The 19,698-nt window shown below is 40.6% G+C and overlaps 2 protein-coding genes and 1 long non-coding RNA gene across 8 annotated transcripts in view; 2 read left to right on the top strand and 1 right to left on the bottom strand.

Annotated features, from left to right (window-relative positions):
- Window positions 1–849: 849 nt before the first annotated feature.
- Window positions 850–4,451, top strand: LOC110984089 (uncharacterized). Its single transcript, XM_022243908.2, has 4 exons — window positions 850–1,101; window positions 1,440–1,627; window positions 2,555–2,644; window positions 3,104–4,451. The coding sequence occupies exons 1-4, from the start codon at window positions 883–885 to the stop codon at window positions 3,195–3,197; spliced, it is 591 nt and encodes a 196-aa protein (XP_022099600.1). The 5' UTR covers window positions 850–882; the 3' UTR covers window positions 3,198–4,451.
- A 396-nt stretch (window positions 4,452–4,847) lies between these two features.
- trip13 (thyroid hormone receptor interactor 13) lies at window positions 4,848–18,986 on the bottom strand. 2 transcript variants are annotated; one of them, XM_022243899.2, is made up of 14 exons: window positions 18,885–18,986; window positions 16,770–16,827; window positions 14,296–14,450; window positions 13,083–13,248; window positions 12,382–12,505; window positions 11,928–12,074; window positions 10,773–10,845; window positions 10,295–10,358; window positions 9,608–9,694; window positions 8,856–8,962; window positions 8,213–8,366; window positions 7,227–7,339; window positions 6,193–6,262; window positions 4,848–5,864 (listed from the first exon to the last, which is right to left on the bottom strand). In XM_022243899.2, exons 3-14 carry the CDS (start codon window positions 14,415–14,417, stop codon window positions 5,772–5,774), a joined length of 1,320 nt encoding a protein of 439 aa, XP_022099591.2. In that variant the 5' UTR covers window positions 14,418–14,450; window positions 16,770–16,827; window positions 18,885–18,986; the 3' UTR covers window positions 4,848–5,771. The 2 variants fall into 2 exon arrangements, with proteins under 2 accessions (XP_022099591.2, XP_022099590.2); XM_022243898.2 differs by lacking the exons at window positions 16,770–16,827; window positions 18,885–18,986 and adding an exon at window positions 16,142–16,477.
- LOC147800042 (uncharacterized) overlaps window positions 17,068–19,698 on the top strand; it is an 89,523-nt gene continuing 86,892 nt past the window's right edge. For all 5 annotated transcript variants that reach the window (XR_015424315.1, XR_015424312.1, XR_015424311.1 and 2 more), the window contains exon 1: window positions 17,068–17,231. This is a non-coding gene — a long non-coding RNA (uncharacterized LOC147800042). The remainder of the gene's footprint in view (window positions 17,232–19,698) is intronic.

Genomic DNA, 19,698 nt, shown 5'->3' with positions numbered 1-19,698 from the left:
TGAAAAATTACCTAAAATTAGTTAATGACAACTTACCGTACCTCCACACGCTAAAAGGCATTGTGTTCACTGGATGGACATCACCCGACCTGTCAAAAATGAATTCTCCCTCTTGGTCGTGACAAACATTTCACAAGCATAGCCCTATTTACTTCAGTTCGGCATACATTAATCAAATGCGACTGACTTTTCTGCAGTGCTGGAAAGGCTCATTTTGAGTGGAATACGTAGAGTTCTCCTAAACCTCCATCCGAGAGAAAGCTTTCATCCATGATCAGCTCGTCTGCTACAACCAAGAAACGTTAGCACTGTGTATATGGCATCCCATCTCCGCTTGCAAACGACGTCTCATATGGATCATGGACCGAACACATTTCCAAATCATCAGAGGTACCTGTTGCAAAAGTTATTTTGTGTCGAGCTTTCAGCCAATCAGAGTCCTCTTGAACCCGGACAATTTGAATGTGTTTGGGTCACTACTTTTGGGAGAACTCATTCGAAAAAAGGGGTTGTATTGAACTTTTTGTGCGTTATTTTTCCAAATTGTAGGAAAGCCAGCTCCGACATTAAAGTTAATAGGAATTATGGTGAGAAGTCTGCGCACGACCATTTTGGTTAAGGTTTAAATTTCAAAACATTTATTGAAAATAATTTTGCTTATTTGGAGAACTGAGGGTTGAAGTCGAACGACAATCTGATGTGTAGGTGTGCAGCAGCTGTTCCAGCTTTTTTTTAACAGGCCTATAAAACGAAGAAAAAACCTTGAAATCGATATGATATTGATTGGATTGAAGCGCAGTACTGTTTCGCTCACTACGTCATTTCACGTACATTGTACGCGTGGCGCAAGTCTAGTACAATCGCTTAGCAAACGTAAACAACATGGCGACCGGCGTTCTTGGTAGCGCCGCAGCACTGAGCGAAGGGTTACGATCTCGAGCATCAAATCCCTCGGATGAAGCACCGCTTCTTGAAGAAGAGGAGCAGACTGCTTTCACGGATGATGAAGATATCGGAGAAGATCCGAGTTTGCCGTTTGGTGGCAAGGTCTACTTAGCAAGGAGGAAAAAACCGGATAGTTGGTTCGTCGTCTTTTTGGAGGTAGGGCCTTACGTGTACGTTAGGCTTAGACAATCGATAATTAAACAGGCTTAAAGGACCGAGCCTATTGCGTGTTATCAGTTCAAAAAGAGAATGTTTTCAAATTACAAACAAGGGACCAACATTTTGAATGAACGTGATTAAAGAACAAAACTGCAAAGAGGCCTAGGCCCTATAATTTTCCATAAGACTTTTTTACTTCTAGACTATTTTAGGCCTAGGCCCCTACCTTCTTTTTTTACACGTCATTTTGGGCTTGAATGGCGAAACGTAACATTAGGCTAGACGCTACTGGTATTTGATTTAGTGTATCTGTTGTTTTTTTTTTCATATTACAGATCCTGGCTGTGTGCCTTGTGTTCAGCTTCATCTATTATTCCTATTACCACTTTGACAACCTGCATTTTCATGTGACGCATTTCTACGCTCAGCTGGGCACCCCTCATGCCATGCACATGACTGGACAGCGTTACTTGTTTGGCAGAGGGGTGGATCGCAACATGGACCAGGCTATGCGCTGGTTCAAGTAGGTTTATACTTTGACATACTAAGAAAGTCCCAGGGCTGAATATGACGATACTGCTTTTGTACTGAAACAATTTTGCGTATCAACACTGAGAAAATTCACAAGCGAAGTAAAAATTAGCACATAACATACACAGCGTAGCACCATTTGATAGTTTGATTGACTGACTTTTTTGAGTGGATAGTTGCTCTGCAATGCTTGGTAGCTCCATAAAATTGGGCCCTGGTGGTTAATTTGCCAGACTCCCAAATTTCGCATTCTGGACATGTATGCAATGGATCTCTCTGGCCTGATCAGTCCATACGCACAATTGCCAGATCTTTGTGCAGTCAGCCAATTCCCGCAGGATTTGTAGTTAATTCTTCCGTCAGCCAGTTGCCTTTTCTTTGTAACTGAGTTGTGAAAGATTGTTTCAAAGAAGGGAAGTAAAGTTGGGAGATTTCATGCAGGATTGACCAGTCAGGCAGACCAATCAGGCAATTTTATAGCAGACAAGCTGATCATGCCCAACAGGTCAACTTGTCATTTGGTGTTATGCTAAAATTGCGACCAAATGTGTGCTCAGATGCCATGATGCAGGTAGTTAGATATGCATGTGAGAAAGTTGTTCTAAACATTTATCAAATCAACGTAGACGTAGACTCCCACCCATAGGGACTGGACTGGCAACGTTGTTTGAATCCATCAACTTACTATCGGGGGGGGACACAAGTGGGTACCTGTGAGAGCAAAGGTGTTTTTTTTAGGTCAGCCTGTGAAATGTGTCTTTGCCCATGTCATCATGAAAGGCCTGCATCAAGCTCTCTATACTCCTCAGGGAGCTGAGACGGTTTAAGGAATGATGACTAACCCAGTGAACGATAATAATGACATCAGCATGTTACAACTTCGCACTTTGATCTGTCAGGTATGTTATTGTTATTGCAGGTATGCTAGTGACAAAGGGCATCCTCATGCAGCTCACAACCTTGCTGTGGGTCACCTGCAGGGTTACAAGACTGAACTCAAGGATAGAGAGTAAGTGAAGATCACATGAGCCATCTCTCTTGCACCACCACTATCCACCCCTGAGCAGCTGAAGAAATGAATTACACTTGCATATTTATCCACGAGCCAAAGGTCATGAGTCAATGACCCAGTATATAGTGATGTCTTTACACAGGTCATAGATATGCCTTAATGACTGCAGATGCCTTACAGTCTAAAATTAAACTTACTAGTGCCGAGTGCTTACATTATATGCTCGAAAATCTCCCATGTTTTACATTAAGCACTTAACACTGCATGCTTCAGCATGTACTTGGTTTTTCTTCTGCATATTGCATTTTGTCTACTTACACAAAACAATTTCTTTGTGAACACGCCATTGATTGTTTATGACAGTCAGATTTGGTGGTTCATGTGGCTGGCTCCCACCGGATCACTTTCACTGTTTTAAGCCATTAGCCACATTAGTGTGATTCTTCTCATTGGCAGGGAAGCTCGTGAGTTGTTGAGGTATGCTGCCGACAATGGAGTAGAAGAGGCCATCAGTGCACTGAGCAAGATGTGCCCCAATGGAGAATGCTAAACTGTGGACGGAACAGTTAGTTAGAGAGTGGTACCTACACTGTAGTCTTGAGGATGGGATCAAGAAAAGATGTAAACAAATAACAGAAATAGCAATGCATTATTACAGTTGTTGTGACTTACATGCATTGGAAGAGGAATGGCAAATGTTATTCTTTTATAGTGTGCCTTAAAAAAAGAACAGAAATGTTGTAGAGTTTTCTTGGAAAATTATCAGTATTCTTTGTCGAGTGTAATATATTTAAATTTAACTGAGCCAAGGAGAAATAGAAATGACATGTGCCTTGAAAGTTGTTCCTTTGGAAGCATTCCATTTTTTGGCAATGAATGATGCAGGGTGTATAGATGTTTGCCGTAGACCGAGATGAATGTACACTTGTAGAGGGTCACTGTTATGGCGGCTGCCCTGTTGAATTGACTTTAAACAATGGCCGGGTCCCTGGGCAGTCATCATGTGTTTGAGATGGCTTAAGCCTTGGTTATGTGCTGTTTTTAGAACAAGAGGGATTGGCAGCACCAAGAAATGAGCCAAATGTGGTCGAGTAAACCTTGAGTGGTCTTTGAATTTGTTTGAATGAACTTAACTTGGATGTGCATTCACAGAAACACTAGTGCAATAAGACTTTTTCATGTAGTTTGAAATGTTTGGATTTATTAAGTACTGCATCTTTATAAAAATGTTGTGACAAAATAGTTAGTTGGGTATGTTTGTGCCAAATCACTATTAGATTGTGGGACATGCCCACTATGTGGTTTTTAAATTCATCAAGTAGTCTAAAAGCATGTGATTTGGTCAATTAAATATTGATTTGAATAAGGAATATACTTCAGAATAAGAACAACATTGCATATGAGTGATGACCCTTTTTTAATAACCACAAATATATGTACATTTGTACATTGTAGAATAAGTAGGCCTACTTCAGCTGGGGATGCACCTGCTAGTACAAGGTACATGTACTGACAGAGGTAAACATCTTGGGTGATTCACTGTGACAATGGATTTTCTCCTAGAGATATTTGAAGTATGAATGTATTACTGCTCGTTTTCTTTATGTTTATGAACTCTGAATCAAAAGTAGTAGTATGCAGATGTCCATTTGAAAAATAAATTCTTAATTCCTGTTTGAACACTGAAATTTGAAAAAAAAAGTCAAAGGAAAGTAATGGAAATGTATATGTATCTGGTAATTGTCCCCACATTGTAGGCATTGTGCATGAATGGACAAATGATTACAAAATGCTTCGTGTCAAAGACTTGTGCAGTGTGTTTATTGTCAGTGCAGTTTGTCTTGGTCAACGTACTGGTGATGATGTCACACTTTGTGTACAAGTGCAGCCAGTAGGGGGGCCCACAGTCCACTGAGCACCACAGGAAAGCTTGCACATGAACGAAGTGTGGCATCATCAATACACAGGTCTATTGTAACTTCATAAATTGTGCCTGAAAGTGTATGTGCATGTGTATTATGGAAAACAACAGGCCAAGGATGCCGTCTTATTCTTGGCTTGCAACACCTCTTGAACCATTACAAGTGGGGAATTAATTGATTGTTGCTGTAATGTTCAATTGACCATTATGCTAATTCTTCAGACGAGCAAATGTAAAATGTACTTCAAATGGCAGAAACTGATCACAAGTTTAATGCTGTTCAAGTGGTAGTGGCCTTTTCATTTATTTGAAACATTCCATTCCCGACAGCTTAACATAAAAACAAGTAACTGTACAACACATAGGGTACATTGCTACCGAGAGCAATAAGTTAAACAAAAAACTGGTTGACCAAATTACCAATCCAGTTGTAAACAAAAGTACGTGTAGTCAAGTCTTCTGTAACTGACACTAAAGCCTTGTTTTTCCTGAGTTATTATATGAAAGCTTCAGTTGAGGGCTGCTTGGCCCCTCCCCCCACAACCTGGTCTGCCAGTGCATTCAGTTTGGTGGTGAAACAAAGCATAAGCTACTAACTGTACTAACTTATTTGAGAGGCTTCACACCTATTGATCGCTTATCTCAACTATACATTACCCCATCCTGGGAAATGGCAAAAAAAAAAGCGGCCCCCCGAGGTGTTTGGCACAACCTATCCTTATCCCTATGTTGAGACTGTTTTCCCTCAAAATAGGGAAAAATCTCTATCTTGGAGGACCAGTGGTTTTCCAATGCGGAGATATTTGATTGAATATCTCTCACCATTGACAGGCACCATTTCCTGTTCTACCATTCTGGCAGCCTATGACCATAAACCTGAATGTACTCTTGACTGTTCACAACTCAAAATGCTTAAGGTTTTTATGCTCAAGGTAAAAAAGATTCCTGCTAATTATTGATAACTGAACAAAAACTATGGTACACTAAACAACATTGAGTGGGTAACATTGGTTACAAACTGAAAAGACTGCTAGCCAGTTAATGACATAGTCTGCCTTTTCTGGATATAGGAGTCGTTCACAGTCATGTTCTGCTTGGGAAAACTGCATGTGTTTTTTTCCTTTTTCTTTTTTATTTCTTTGGTCAGTATTCTTGGTTATGTATAAGTGGAAGTCACCAGACATCAACTGGGACTGAACGGATTCAAGTGTCTTTTAGCAGCTGGCGTTCTTCAAACTGCTTGTCAACAGCTCCTGAGAGGGCAGCGAGGTAGTCTTCAAGAGACACTGAATTTGCCTAGAAAGGAGGGGAAACCAGACAGGATTTGTCTAATCAGTTATCATGTAAGGGACCCACCACAAAAGGAGATTTCAGGCCAAGTAGTGGCAAGAGTGTCAGTGATAAGTTTTACCCAACAAGGTTATGTATGATAAGGTTTCTGCCTTCAAAGGCAAGGTATTGTGCCAAGAAGTGTTTGATGTTTTGAAGAACCCTGGTTTGAATTCTTCAAAGACGGGCATTACCTTTATCTTTACGCATGTACTTTTGGATCATCCCCAATGTTGTACAACTTTGGGGAATCTTAGTGGCAAAAAATGACAAAAAGTCCTACCCTGCATCTCACCTTGACAAAGAGAGCATGGGCTAGGAAAGGCAACTTCCTCAAGGTCCGACCACTAAGTCCTTCGCTCTTACTGGAACAAGACAAACAAAAACAATCCTCTTGACTTCTACCGAGCTACAAGTTCAGTGTGTTCTTCCGTCTTAATGGACCGAATGAAAGTGTTTGTGCCGAGCTTTCTTTCACAGAGGCTGAAACACTGAGGCAGGAAACATACAGTGAGCTATTCAGTATTTCAAGAAGGCACAGAAAGTCGTTCAAGAGCAAAGTACCTGACGTCATACCAGTTCCAACATGTTTATCATGCTGCGAGTCAGTGTACGGCCATGCCAATGGGGCTCAATCTTACACTCATGTGATGACGTACTCAAATTATCTGTGATATTCTTCATTGCGAGCATGCACTGTGGAAATATTCCACCTTTGCACTGTAACGGAACTGCTTTGAACTGAACAAATGTTGTCATGAAGATGCAGCAACTTAGGGCTGTGCTGAATACCCGAATATTTGATCAATTGTCAAATATTCAAATATTATTTTTCAAATTTGAATACTCAAATTCAAAATTCATGAAAAAGATGGGAAATTTTTTTGTTTGAAATGAGAAAAATTGCACTATGGAGGCTTGTTTCAAGCAGATTCAAATGAAAAGTGTCAGAAATCTCACAACAATTTAAAAAGTAAATTATGCATTAAACAATTTAAAAGGGGTAGAAATTTTCAACAGGGCAAGAAGTCTTGTTCATCTCTTAAATCTTGCTAAATCGTGGTTGGAGATACTCCTCGTCATGAGAAGCTATTATACTGATCACAATGCACAATTGTGTGTGTTATTGCAACTGATTTTGTATACGGTTTGTTCATCAACAATCTGCCGGTCGGTACGACCGAATATTCCGATATTCGATCAAATTGAAGGTCGAATATTCGAATAGTGAATTATTTGAATTGACTCAGCCCTACAGTAAATTCAGCACAAGGGGCTATTTAGAAAATCTTTTCTGAACAAGACCTTATACTTTTCGGCGCAACTTACCAGGCAATTTCCTTGAGCTTTAGACTGAGTTTCGTGGCATCGTTCTCTATGAACCTCATGACCTCTAGCGCCCTGAGGTCAAGAAGTTGCTGAGCGGGGCTGATGATACGTGCCTGCAAATAACAAGAGTCAAATAAGGCCATGCCTGGGTTTCGTGTCTAGAGATAAGTCTTGTTCTTCAAAGGTTGCAAATACTGTACACAGGCACATGCTGGAAACAGACCTAGCTGTAGACCTGGAAGCCCAAGACTGTGCTTAGGTTGAGCATTTGTGGCTTCACATATTGCCACTGGAGTAGTCGCCAGTATACTGAAATATATGATTGAGAAGTTGGAATCAAACCCAAAGTGTCATAAAGGTTTTATTGGTTGGAGTGTTTGAATGAGGAGGCGTGTTTCGAGTCAGAGCCTGCCATCAGTAGGTTTGAAATATATGAGTATATGTGAAAAACAAAAACAGCTTCAACTTTTTCAGCAAACTTCTTCATTTAGATTGTCAAATTCCTGTTAAGAAAGCAAACCTTCAAGCACTCAAACCACAATGCCAAGTCTCTTAGGACTCACTTGCCCTGTCTGCTCTCCATTTCATTGTACTTGGGTTTTAAAAGTGATCCAGCCTCAACTGGATTGACTGGTAGACTGACTTTTTGTAGTTGTTGGCAAAAGCAGGAGACATAGATTCCCCAAACAGAGAATGGTGTAGTACAGTGCTTGGTTTTAATTTTTTTCAAATGAATATATTTACTTAAATTCAAACTGCAAATGAGTGTTCCTTCTATTTAGAATTAAAAACGCTTCAGGTTTGTCAATAATTTATGCTGCTATCCCTGCCATGTACTGGATTTTTCTGTGCAATTCAAGCCTTGTAGAATACACCAAAAGACAACTCACCCGGGAAATGGCACAAGCCCTGCCCCCCAAAAAACAACTTATTTGGCCGACTTAATCCATGGACTGTCCCAGCTGCTGTTGGGGATTGGGCCTTACCCGCATGAGTTCATTGATGCAGGAGTGGTAGATTTTGAAGCAGGCTGATGGTGATGGGGGTCCGATGTACTGCTTGATGTCCGCCCGGTCAACAAAGGCCAGATCGATGGCCTCAGTCACGTTGGAAGTGGTTAGAATCAGGACGTTGGGGTGGCTGAGGAGGAAATGCACAGAAATAAGCAAGTAGGATTCACAGCAATGTAACAGGCAGAATTTGAGTAAAAAGTAAAATATATTTGCTATTCTAATATTCAGTGCCAAGAAGAGTTAATGTATTTATGTTCAAATAGCTTCTCATCGTTCGGTCCTGCAATAACTTGGATTATCTGAAGCAGTAAAGCTCAGCAACCAAAATTAAAAGCCATTAGAGTGGAACCTCTTTGAGCAATGGGGGCTGTGACGTGAAAAGTATGAGCACAAATCAAGCCTATGAATTTTATTTGTCCATCTTTCGTTTGACCAAAAAGAGCTCTTGCACAGTTCTATCGCACTGTTTTTGCACTGCACGTGCACCATGCCTTGATCTGAATAATTCATGTCAAAAGTCATGTGATCTGCAATTTGGCAATCAGAAGACGGCGATCTATTTTGGTGTTGCGTTATAGACAATATTGCAGCTTGATTTGTCTGCAGATTGTCCTACCGTTTTATCTGGTCGATCTGTGTCAGGAGAGCATTGACGACGCGGATTGCATCAGATGGCTCGGTGCCATTGAGTGAACTCTTTCTGGCTGCTGTCAGGCTTTCCACCTGCAAAAAAAAAAACCCCATTAATGTATGTACAGATTGTCACCAACCAATGTGGTCCATGGGGTCGTCATTTATCTTTGGATTCAGTAGCATGTAATAACTGAGAATATGTCTATTCCCCCGGGTGGGCTGCTGGGCCATTCTAGGTTTGCTCTCCAGCCAAGAGTGGCACCCTTTTATACTCCTAGGTGGAGAGAGGAAACTGCGGTGAAATGGCCATGGCTTGCCCGAGTCACTACACGTCCTCAGCAGCTGGATTCGTACCCTAACCCTTTCGTTATAAATTCCAAATTCTAATCACTAAGCCACACTCCCTTACTCAATCAGTAATTCCAATACTGGCAGACTGGGATAGAAATCTGCCTATCATTTGGTTTAGAGTGTGTCTTGCTAGATCAATATTCCATAATCCTTAGCTCAAATATTAAAATTATCCTTGTTTTCATTTTAGTATTTTTTTTAAACTACCTATTATCTGCAAGTTCAGAGGACAACGTTCTGTTTCTGTAGAAATGTCCCAAACGTTTCAAACAAGAGCTATCATGCCAAGCAGAATCTGAAGTTCAGGCCTGTGTACTGTTCTGCAACTGCAGAAATTGCATTCAGAATGATTTTCATACAACCCATGTCAGACACGTCACTGACCTCATCGATGAGAACACAGACCAAGGCATCCTGGTCATCAATCAACTCCTGGATCTTCTGAAACATCTTCATCACCAATTTGCCACTCTGCCAGGTTCCCCCCCAAAACAAAGAACACTCATTCAGACAAAATGCATTTTGGATAACTACAAAAACATTTCTGGTGACTGTACATTTCACTGCAAATGCCAGCCAAATGCTCTGAAACTAAAACATGCTCTATCAGCAATGCACAACCTTAATAAAGGCCATGTGCAAACTACTGCTTCCTGTGTTGATGTAAAGTCCAAACTTAGCCTGTACAATGTATTTAGGCTTTTTGCTATTTACAATCTAAACATTACACTTGTAACTTCCAGAACTTATTATCTGCTGCATATTTCTGATATGTGGTTATCTGCTAACATTTTTCAGGCATGACTATAACTGGTGAGATTGGGTAACATGTCTGAGGATATTTACGAAGTTTTTGCTATTCAAATTAACCTCTCTTTCAAGGTAAAAAATATATCACTTGCTCACAGAAATGACCCCCTCTGTGTACCAGAAAATATTCCAGGCAATCCAAACACCAACAAATTTGCACAGGGCTCAAATAAAATTTTAGATGTTGTGATGATAATGCCGAAAAGTCCATTTCTTTCTAGAAGAAATAATCCAAAATCCAAGTTTGCTCGACAAGCTCACCTCCGAGAACCACTTGGAGAAGAGACTATGACTGTTGATCTCAATCAGCTGACCATAGCTGTACCTGTATAAACGAGGTACCATGAATTAACACTGGGCCAAGGCAGGCGTATCGTTTTTTCATTAACCCTCTCTAAGCTCTATGCTGCACTTTCACACTCTCGGCACTGAAAACAAGTTCTGAATGGAAGACGTGAAAGGGCAGGAGAGAAGCTTGGACATTTGGGAGAAGAAAATATCAGTATTTTTGTGGCCGAACTTTAACTCCCTGGTAAGAATTCGTGTGATTAGGTCACAGATCATGCATATCACCTGATCTGGGCTGCAAGACCAAGACCTGTCTAACAGTAGTTAATGACATTATCAAGGACGTGGGATAAACAACGGTTAAGAGCTTAAAAAGTATCTTCTTTGCAAGGCAGCAGTATTTGAATAATGGGAAAAGTTGTGTCAATGTTTCATTCCATAGCTCCAGTACCTGTCAGATAGTCGAATGCAGAGTTTCTGGGCCAGTGCTTTACATAACGAGGTCTTTCCTGTGCCAGGTGGACCTGCGGAGTAGAGGGGAAAAACACAAGGAATGCCTAGAGGATGACTTCCTTCAACCCCTAACTCTCCCAGAATGTGCCGAAATTGACTGAGTTTCTCAGCATAGTGACAGATTAATGGCTGCTCATAGTTCAGCAACCTTTACTTCATACTCCATTCAACGTTTGAAGTCCCATTCAAAACCCCTGTGGAATAACCCTGACATGAAGGGGAGAGTTTTAGTCGGATATGCTGTGGATTTTGTGAATTACGTTCTCGCCCACGTACATGTAAATGATCAGTGTTGGCGATACATTTGTGCTCAGTCAGAACATACGGCAACCTTGATGTCATCGGCCCTGAGTTCAATACACAAAGTTTGGGCTTGGATGTCCTGATGATTGACTTGGTATAAAGAATGCACTGCTGGTTTACCGCACTGTGTTAGATTGAACAGGAGTCGCTATACTTCCAACGAAAAGGTGCACAGTGAGATGGGCTCAATGAAAGTAAAATGCTTTGGATACTAAGGAAGCCAAGGTTAGCTTGATCTTAGAGCTGCGACAGTGAGAGACTTTGAGACGCTGGTGGCAGCAGGCATATCGGTCCTTCTTCACATTATTACAGGTGCTCAGAACCACGCGCACTTGCTCAGAACAATGCGTGCATGCTCGGCACGGGTAAAAAAGGACCGGTGTGTTTGCCGTCACCGAGCGTCTCAAAGTCTTCCATTACTGGTTTATTCCATTAACTCAACCATCAAGTTCACGACCTGGTCAGATTTTTCGATTCGGTTTATTGAACTGCACTGATTGAAAATGAAGGTTTTGATTTGGTAGTACTGCACGGACCCAAACAGTCTTATTAAAGCTATAAATCTCAAAAGTTTCATGCATGTAACTCTCTCAAAAGGAACTGTGACAATCACAAATATTAATGTACTTTCTGCTGGCAAGAAATACAAGTACACGATGTCACACTAGCAGGCCAGGATTTTTGGAGAAATTGGGTGGATCAAAACACCAATATATCAGCCTTTTGATTTTGAAAACCGAGCAACTAATCTGTCAATAAAACTGCAATCAACCTGCAGCCCAAATCTTACCGTGCAGTAGGACCACTCTGTTCCACGATATGATGTTGGGATCCACCTTGCAGTCAGAGAACAGCAGCGTTGTGGTGGCGTAGTGCAGGAGGCTGGACTTGACGCAGGAGTCAAAGACAAGACTGTCCCAGATACCTTCAAAGTCAGCTGCAAAGCAGTAGAATAAGGCAGATGATAAACACCCCGATCATACAACTGTGATCCCAGTGCAGTTGAAAATTACACATGTCTACTAATTTATATACAATGTATATTTCATAAGTTCTATGCATAAATATGGTAAAATGTGGACTGGTCATCATGCGTCTGGTGAGAAAAACTGGGACAAGGGCCTTTCTTCTTGGTGGTGCACTGTATTGTAAATTGCCCATATTCACAAGTCACCGCACAGCATTTTGACGGCAATATTCCAAGACTGTCACTGGACGGCAGGAAATGAAAGATGTTTTCCCACCTGCCGGCAGCAGCCAATGGGAGGCAGCTGCAATCTCTTCGTCCGCCAGTTCTTCCATCCCTGGACCCTCATTGGAAAGTTGGAACACATGGAGGTGAAGCTCTGATTGGCACAGATCAATTGCCTGCCAGTACCCAAAACAACTGATTAAACACAAGCCCAACAATCAAAATCGTCGCATTTTTTAATTCCAAAATTTAAAAAGTGCCATTTTGTAGCATCTTGCCATTAAAATGTAAGATCAGTGAAGTTGCAATTGATACATGAACACATTTTTATAACTCAAGGATGCTTCGGCATGAGGTCGCATATTGCTGCATACAGAATTTTGATGTTTCTGAAGGGTCTGCCTTAATAAAGCCATTAACGCTAACCCCGGTGATGATTCAAGATTCGTGACAAGGTTTTGAAGAATATTGCAGAACTGATGAAGATTGAGCACGGTCATTATTGTTTTCACATGGGACTTGATGCTCCTAAAAACTTTAAAAAGTGCAAAAAATGCATTGCTGGTTCCAAACAACTGGTGGATATTGTAGGATTCAGCATTCAGATTCCTTCAGAAATTCTTCAATCTTAGTTATAAATGTGTAGGAACATACTGTGGGGCAGACCAAAACACAGAGACCGTTGGACTGTTTTCCAATATTAAGCCTTTCCTCAATCTGGTGAGGCTGACCACATGCACGAATGGTATCCACCTGCTTGCCAGAGACGTCCAACTCTGTGTCACATATTGCAACCCACTTGACGTGCTCCTTCAGATACGGATCGTCAAATTCCGTCAGGGTCATGTCCCCATAGGACACCCGCTGTCTGTGAAGCAGCTTAGTCACGTGATCCTTGATGGATTCCCTGTGCACTGTGCTGTAGGTAAACAAATAAGAATGGTACTGATGCCGCTTTGTATGCAAATCTCTGTGCTTGTAAGTTGGGTCTTTTACTCATATCATAAGCTTTCATTTGATATCTATTTCATCCCAGTGGCATTTTGCATTTTGGAGTTGTTTGCCATTTGCATATTCATATAATTTCACTTTATCACACATGCTTTTTGAGACACGAGCAGAAAGATTAAACTTAAATTAGACACACTCTTGGTTTTCCTTAGTAACAGAGGCTTTCTCGTCAAGCAATTGGCCTCAAAATATTTCCAAATATTTTCACCCTTGGAACATGGAATGGGCCATTACACATTTGTGCACTGTGCGACTTAATACACCTATTTGCAGTGCGATTTACATATCACTAAACCATTTTAATCAATTCTGGTCTCCATTCAGATAGATAGAGGGCAGCATAATGCACCATTCCAAAGTAATTACAGGGAAATTTAAAGTCTTTATGGTATTTTTAATAATCTGTTCCAAAGTAAATCCTGAATGTCTCGCTTCTTGAAAGTTGGTGTCCACCGAGAGTTTTCATGGAATGCCATTCAGACTTCATGTTATATTTCTCAGCTACATGTACATGTTAAGAATTAGGCATTGTGCCCTCTATTCCTGTGCTTTCTGCTCCCTATTCTCCTAAAGATATGTCATAACTTCCAAATGCTATGAAACATTTCAGGAACAGCTGGCAGAGTTGCTACCCCCAAAATAACAACCTTTACTTATGGTACTTGGAGGGACCCTTCAAATCCCCATTCTCCCTATGGTCCAATTGTCACAAAATGTCTCAACTTCATTGACGGACCCAGGTTGAATACTGCACATCTTAACAGCAGTCATGTGAAATAGCACAGGCTTTAAACAACTGTCAAGTCTATCAAGCCAGCTTCTGTGAGCAAATATCACGCAACTTCAGCAGGATACCAGAGTTGCAAGAACACACACCACCTTGTCACGCATAGTGCTTGATTTACGGTGTGTAGCATTTGTCCATTCCCCCCCCCCAGGACCTGGTGGCTTTTACCTGCAAGGGCTCTGGCAGATCTCTACATGGACAGACTTGGTCGGCGTGACTGGCAAGGCATCTTCCAGATCGGTGACTCGATACATGTCTTGCAGCTTGTGTAGGACTACGTGGCAGTTCATAGATGATTCCTACTAGGTTTTAGCTTTTTCAGACTGGAAAAGCAAATTCATACAATTTAGTTAGTCCTTCAGGGTTGTGAATCTAAAACGAGCTAGCAGCTAAAGTTCTGACATACTCAACACAACCCACAATGCATTCATCAAATCATTCTTGTTTTCCATCTGTCGTTTCAATAATGGCTGGGAGAATCTCAACCTCAATCACTTTTGCCAAGTCAGGAGGTGTTTCTTCATGACAGTGGAACAATACAGCTATTGTGGACTAAGTCTTGGTTTTTACAACCTTTTACAAGAAAATAATAAGTCCCTACATGGGCCCAAGTGCATGCACTGTACACAGGTCTACTCCTCTAGGCCTACCCCTGCTCCAAGTCATGCCTAGTTAAATGGTTTTATATGTAACGGACATGATCAGATTTGCCCAATCTGATAAATTTATTGATTATTTTTTGCAACGGCATCAGACAATCTACACAACAATCGCCTTTGGTTTCTTAGTCACGGTAATGTGAAAGAATGGAGATTTTGGAGTAGAGTACCCAACTCAGGTTGGTGTAGTGGCTTTTTCCACCTCTGCGACCCGGGTTGAATCCAACCGAGGTCAGCATGTGGATTTGGTTTTCAGTCCTATAGGCCTATACAAAAATATAAACTCGAAAGTACCCTCTAGAAATCAATGGCTATACAGTCAAACTTCAATGAAGGTAAATAAAGTCTGAGATCCATTCATTGTAGACTGTTCTGGTTCCTGTTTCCAATGTACCAAACATATGCCGGACTAGCACAATGAACATGACCTGATGACAAAAACGCCAATTTAAATTCAAAACTATAAGCCAATTTCTTGTTCAGTTGCCACGTTAATTATAGCATCCCCACACAATGAAGTGAACAAAGCTAGATGGGAACAAAATGTCTACAACAATGACAATCGTGAGCAGCAATTTGCCAAACGTTACGCAATGTTCTTGTCGCGCAATCGTGCTGATCGACTGCTTGCAGAATGTAGCCATGCATGACATTTGTGGCAGTGATTAATGGCATTGGCCACTGCAAATTTGCACTGTCATCATGGTTGTTGTTAGGCCTGAGGCTGACCATGCTAGGGACCTCCGAAAATAAGTGAGGGTGCTGTTCATTTGGTAAAATTGGAAATTATGATTCAAATTTGTCTTTTTCTGCACGCTCCAGCTCCTCTGTTTAATTTTAAATTTTTTGAAATTTCAAGTGAAGCCAACATTTAATTCATTGAAATAAGGCATGACTAAGAAGAAAGCTTTTATGAAAAAATGGATTTTAAGCTTTTCAGTCAAAATCCACACTCATTACTGTGTACAAAAAGATCAGTTTGCTCCGCATCACCCATGTACAAATGTACACAAAATGTCCCAAAACATCTCAAAATATCCCTAGTTTAAATCAATATTTCTTTGCTTTGCAGACGACCGATGAAACCCAAACTTATATCAAAATGTTTCTTATGACATCCTCTCCAAGATCATGTCAAAAGAAAACTAAAAAATAATAGCTGTAAAATTTATGAGCCTCCCTAACCATGCTGACAAGTAACCAAGCCAGGTAGGCATACGATCTACGATTTGAAATGGGGAGTTGGGCCTAGGCCTAGCCCAGGTTGGACGTTGTCTTCATTTCATTACGGTCAGGGAGTCCACCTGGGCTAGGCCTAACTACAGAATGCAGGGTCATGCGCAAATACAACTCACCTAAAATCAATGGCTACGAAGTACAAGTACTACGTTGTCGCGTCGGATTAGAGTGACTCCGGTAAAAAGGCGAAAAAGTCCAAATGGAGTCTGACGTAGGCCAATAGTATACATGCGACAACATACATGAAGTACGATATCGAAACTCTAATAAATTTGAGAACGAAACAGTTGAAAAAAATTTAGTCCAAACCGAGTGAATACACACGCAAATCAACGAAGCACTCCTCTGTGGATGACAAAAATCATATTTTGTTGACACTGTTTGATCATAATAATGTAAGATGATGATCACACTTTTGACTATTCCCGCCGGCCGGCCTGCAGATAGACGCCCGTACTTCTGTACTGCATGCAGTGCATACGCGCACGCGACCAGAGTCTATTAACAGGCGCCCTCAAGAGTCAAGAGTTGTTTTGTTTTCTCAAAGACGGTAGCTAAAAGGATAGTAAAGTTTTGTTTGCTGATGTAGACACCAGAGATATCATTACCATGCAAGGAGTATGGTGTTTGAACGAATTTTTCCGTCATTTTCTTGTCTCTAAAGAGTGAATTATGAAATGCAATGCATAGTCATACATACGTTGGACGCCCCTAGCTACCGTCGCAAGGAGACTACGTACTCACCGATCTCACCTGACTGAAAAGTACAACTTCATCTGCCTAAAAATAGTCCGCTTGGAATCTATTAATTTTGACAAAAATAATAAATAAATATGCAAAATTGTAAAAATCAATTATAACGGATTGAAAACCTCGCAACTGGAATTCAAATTACTTTATAATAACACCTGAAATATTAAAATGCAATTGTGACAAAGTTGAAAGCGGTACGATATGTTAACTTCCCAAGACGGTAAAACGGCCTCTCAGCCATATGCGTGCATGATATGCATGATGTACATGTACATGCGCAGAGTCCATTATTAGTGGAACTTTTGCGGGACCGTGACCTCGCTCGACCAGACGATAGAAATGGATATAGGCCAGATTCGTAAAAATTGTCATTTCTTCCCCAGTTTCAGTGGATATTTGGTTTATCACTTTTCATGTTGAAAGTGGACTGCAAAGGACCAGACTCTGCTTCGGGTAAGTTTACAACTTAGATTTTTAATTAACATTTGGAAAGTTAATGTTTTGCCTGTCAAGTTGACAGACGACAGGCATGATGATACTAACGTCAGGCCTATCTTTATTAAAGATTGTCAAACTCAAACATGTCAAATGCCTACTTCAAACTGTGTGTGCCGCGCAATTGATCACGATGTGAATCGTACTTTTAGAAAAAAGGAATAATGACTTCTTTATCGAGACTCACTTAATGACATTTGTATGGAATGACCGTTTACAGGTTGCATTTAAAAAAAAATTTGCATATATGCATGTGGCTCCCCTGCTGTATAATAACAGGCTACATTTTTAATTTTGCAGCCTCCCTTAAATTTCCTGCTGAAAATCTGCTTGTCCTTTTATTAGCAGTTCATTGGTATATACATGTAATATACTGCAGCTTTTGAGATCCTCAACAGCAGCTGCTGAGCTCTATACCATGTTGGGGCATGGGGTTTGTATTGAGCTCTTTTTAGTTTTTCTTTTCTGCATTGGGCTTTCCCTTTTTACTCTAAATGCATTAACATAAGGATTCTGTCACATTGTTCACCAATGTTTGACACAAAATTGGTTTTAATATTCATTACGTAGTATGAAATTTTTTTTAATTCCTTAATTATGTTTGCTGACACTAATTAAAACAACACTAATAATAATAATAATTATAAGCTACATCCTAGTCCTCCTAAGCAAACCAAATACTTTATCGTTGACTGCTGTTCCCGTCCCAGTTTAGTCATGTAATTTGGAAAGTGGCCTTCATTTTAAAATTTTCAGAATTATTAAATGCCCTGGGGAGGGGCATATGAAGCAAGATATGTGATGGAGAGGAACCCCCTGCTTTGTGTTGGTCATTGTTTTACTGGAATCTGAGGAATTATTTTCAGACACTTGGGGGGGTGTTAGTTAACAATAGTCTATAGCGTGTATTGTGATTGGACATTTTGGGTGGGTACTCCTTGGTCTCATCTCTTGCTGGATATAGGATGGGGGAGGGAACACATATATCTGGAACATCAGTCAAGCTGAGAGAAACCAGTATCCTCTCAGTAGAACACGGCCGTTTCACAGTAGTGTGCCACCAAGAGCTTGCAATGCGTTGGCCAATCACAATTTGCGACATTTATCGACCCAGTATGAAAAGAGTCGACAAATTTCGCGTGTTATGATTGGCCAACGTGTTGCAAACTCTAGGTGGCGCACTGTTGTGAATCGTCCGTATTGAATACATGTACACTAAAAGTGCCCTTGGATTGTATTTTTAATAACAAATGCAATAGATTGTTTTGATGCAGTCTTTGTAAATGCTCCGAGTCTTTTTGTTCCAATTAGCCTGATGTTCATTTTAAAGGGCATTAGTGGATCTGCTTTGTCTGTATGCTGGTCATGCAAATTAAATATTTATGAGCAAAAGTGTGATGCCATATAGGGAGAAACCCCTGTGTTTAATTATTTCTGCACAAAATTTGCCAGAAGTTTTGCTTTTGGGCTGTAATGAATTTTGCTTACTTAGGTGTTTCGCTGCTGCCTCAGTCCACTGAACAAAACTTTCTCCCAAATATTTTCAGTACGTGAATTTTGCAATAGGTTGGCACAACGAACAGGAAATCCCTACAATATGTATGAACATACCTGTAATCCTGTGGTGAAATCCTGAGCTGTGCATCTCGAGAGATTTGCGACATGAGCTATTCGCAACAGCGCCCTCATTGTCAAAAGCGTGTAACATTTGAAAGCTTCAAAACTGTCCTCGTCAAGTAGCTTAACCTGAAAGAGAGGTTAAATAGTTTCGTCCATTTTAAGAGGAGTAAAAAGTTGCCAAAGAAATTTTCCTTGGTAAAATTCACATTTTTAATCATTCTTATTCCACCCCTCAAGTCAAAACTTGGACAATTATTTTATAATAATACAGTAGGCCCACATAGTCGTATACCTGGTATACGACTGTGTGTACTCATAATGTCAAATATTTGGTTTCTTTTTTTCCATTAAAAGATTTTTTAGAGGATTGTTTTCAATTAAAGACTCCTGGGGATGGGATTGAGAAATGTTTGTAACCTTACTGTGAAAGGATAATTATGCTGAGGAGTTACAGAAGCGAAACTGGACTTAATTGATTTTTTAAAAATGTAGACCAATCAAATAGGCCTAATTACAGTTAAAATCAAAGTATGCCGGTGAACGTGGCTCTTTGTGTCGTTTGTAAACACCGTCAGACATCTGTGGCTAGTGACCCTGATCACCCGTGATGGGAGCGTTGTAATCATTTCATTTACGCAGCATCAGAAATTAAGTAGTGTGGAGAGTCAGACTGTCTTTGAAAATTGCATGCCATTTCTTTCGGTAGTAAAATCGTGGTCAGACTCCAGTGACCCGACTGCGACGTAGAAAAAATCTGATGAATTTAACTGTAAAACATTACACTGACTGATCAACATCGGTTGAC

This window comes from Acanthaster planci, linkage group LG02 (assembly GCF_054643075.1).
Source record: "Acanthaster planci isolate LZ-2023a linkage group LG02, COTS_SCS, whole genome shotgun sequence".
NCBI lineage: Eukaryota > Metazoa > Echinodermata > Asteroidea > Valvatida > Acanthasteridae > Acanthaster > Acanthaster planci.
The sequence above is the reverse complement of the archived record's forward strand: the minus strand, read 5'-3'. Positions and strand labels throughout refer to the sequence as shown.

Excerpts from the sequence above, each read along its gene's own strand:
- LOC110984089 (XM_022243908.2), top strand. The coding sequence starts at position 883 with ATGGCGACCGGCGTTCTTGGTAGCGCCGCAGCACTGAGCGAAGGGTTA. Across the intron at positions 1,628-2,554 it reads CAGGCTATGCGCTGGTTCAA|GTATGCTAGTGACAAAGGGC; the intron begins GTAGGTTTATAC and ends TTGTTATTGCAG. Across the intron at positions 2,645-3,103 it reads ACTGAACTCAAGGATAGAGA|GGAAGCTCGTGAGTTGTTGA; the intron begins GTAAGTGAAGAT and ends TCTCATTGGCAG.
- trip13 (XM_022243899.2), bottom strand. The coding sequence starts at position 14,417 with ATGAACTGCCACGTAGTCCTACACAAGCTGCAAGACATGTATCGAGTC. Across the intron at positions 8,367-8,855 it reads CAGATCGACCAGATAAAACG|CCACCCCAACGTCCTGATTC; the intron begins GTAGGACAATCT and ends TTTCCTCCTCAG. Across the intron at positions 7,340-8,212 it reads GCATCAATGAACTCATGCGG|GCACGTATCATCAGCCCCGC; the intron begins GTAAGGCCCAAT and ends TGTTATTTGCAG.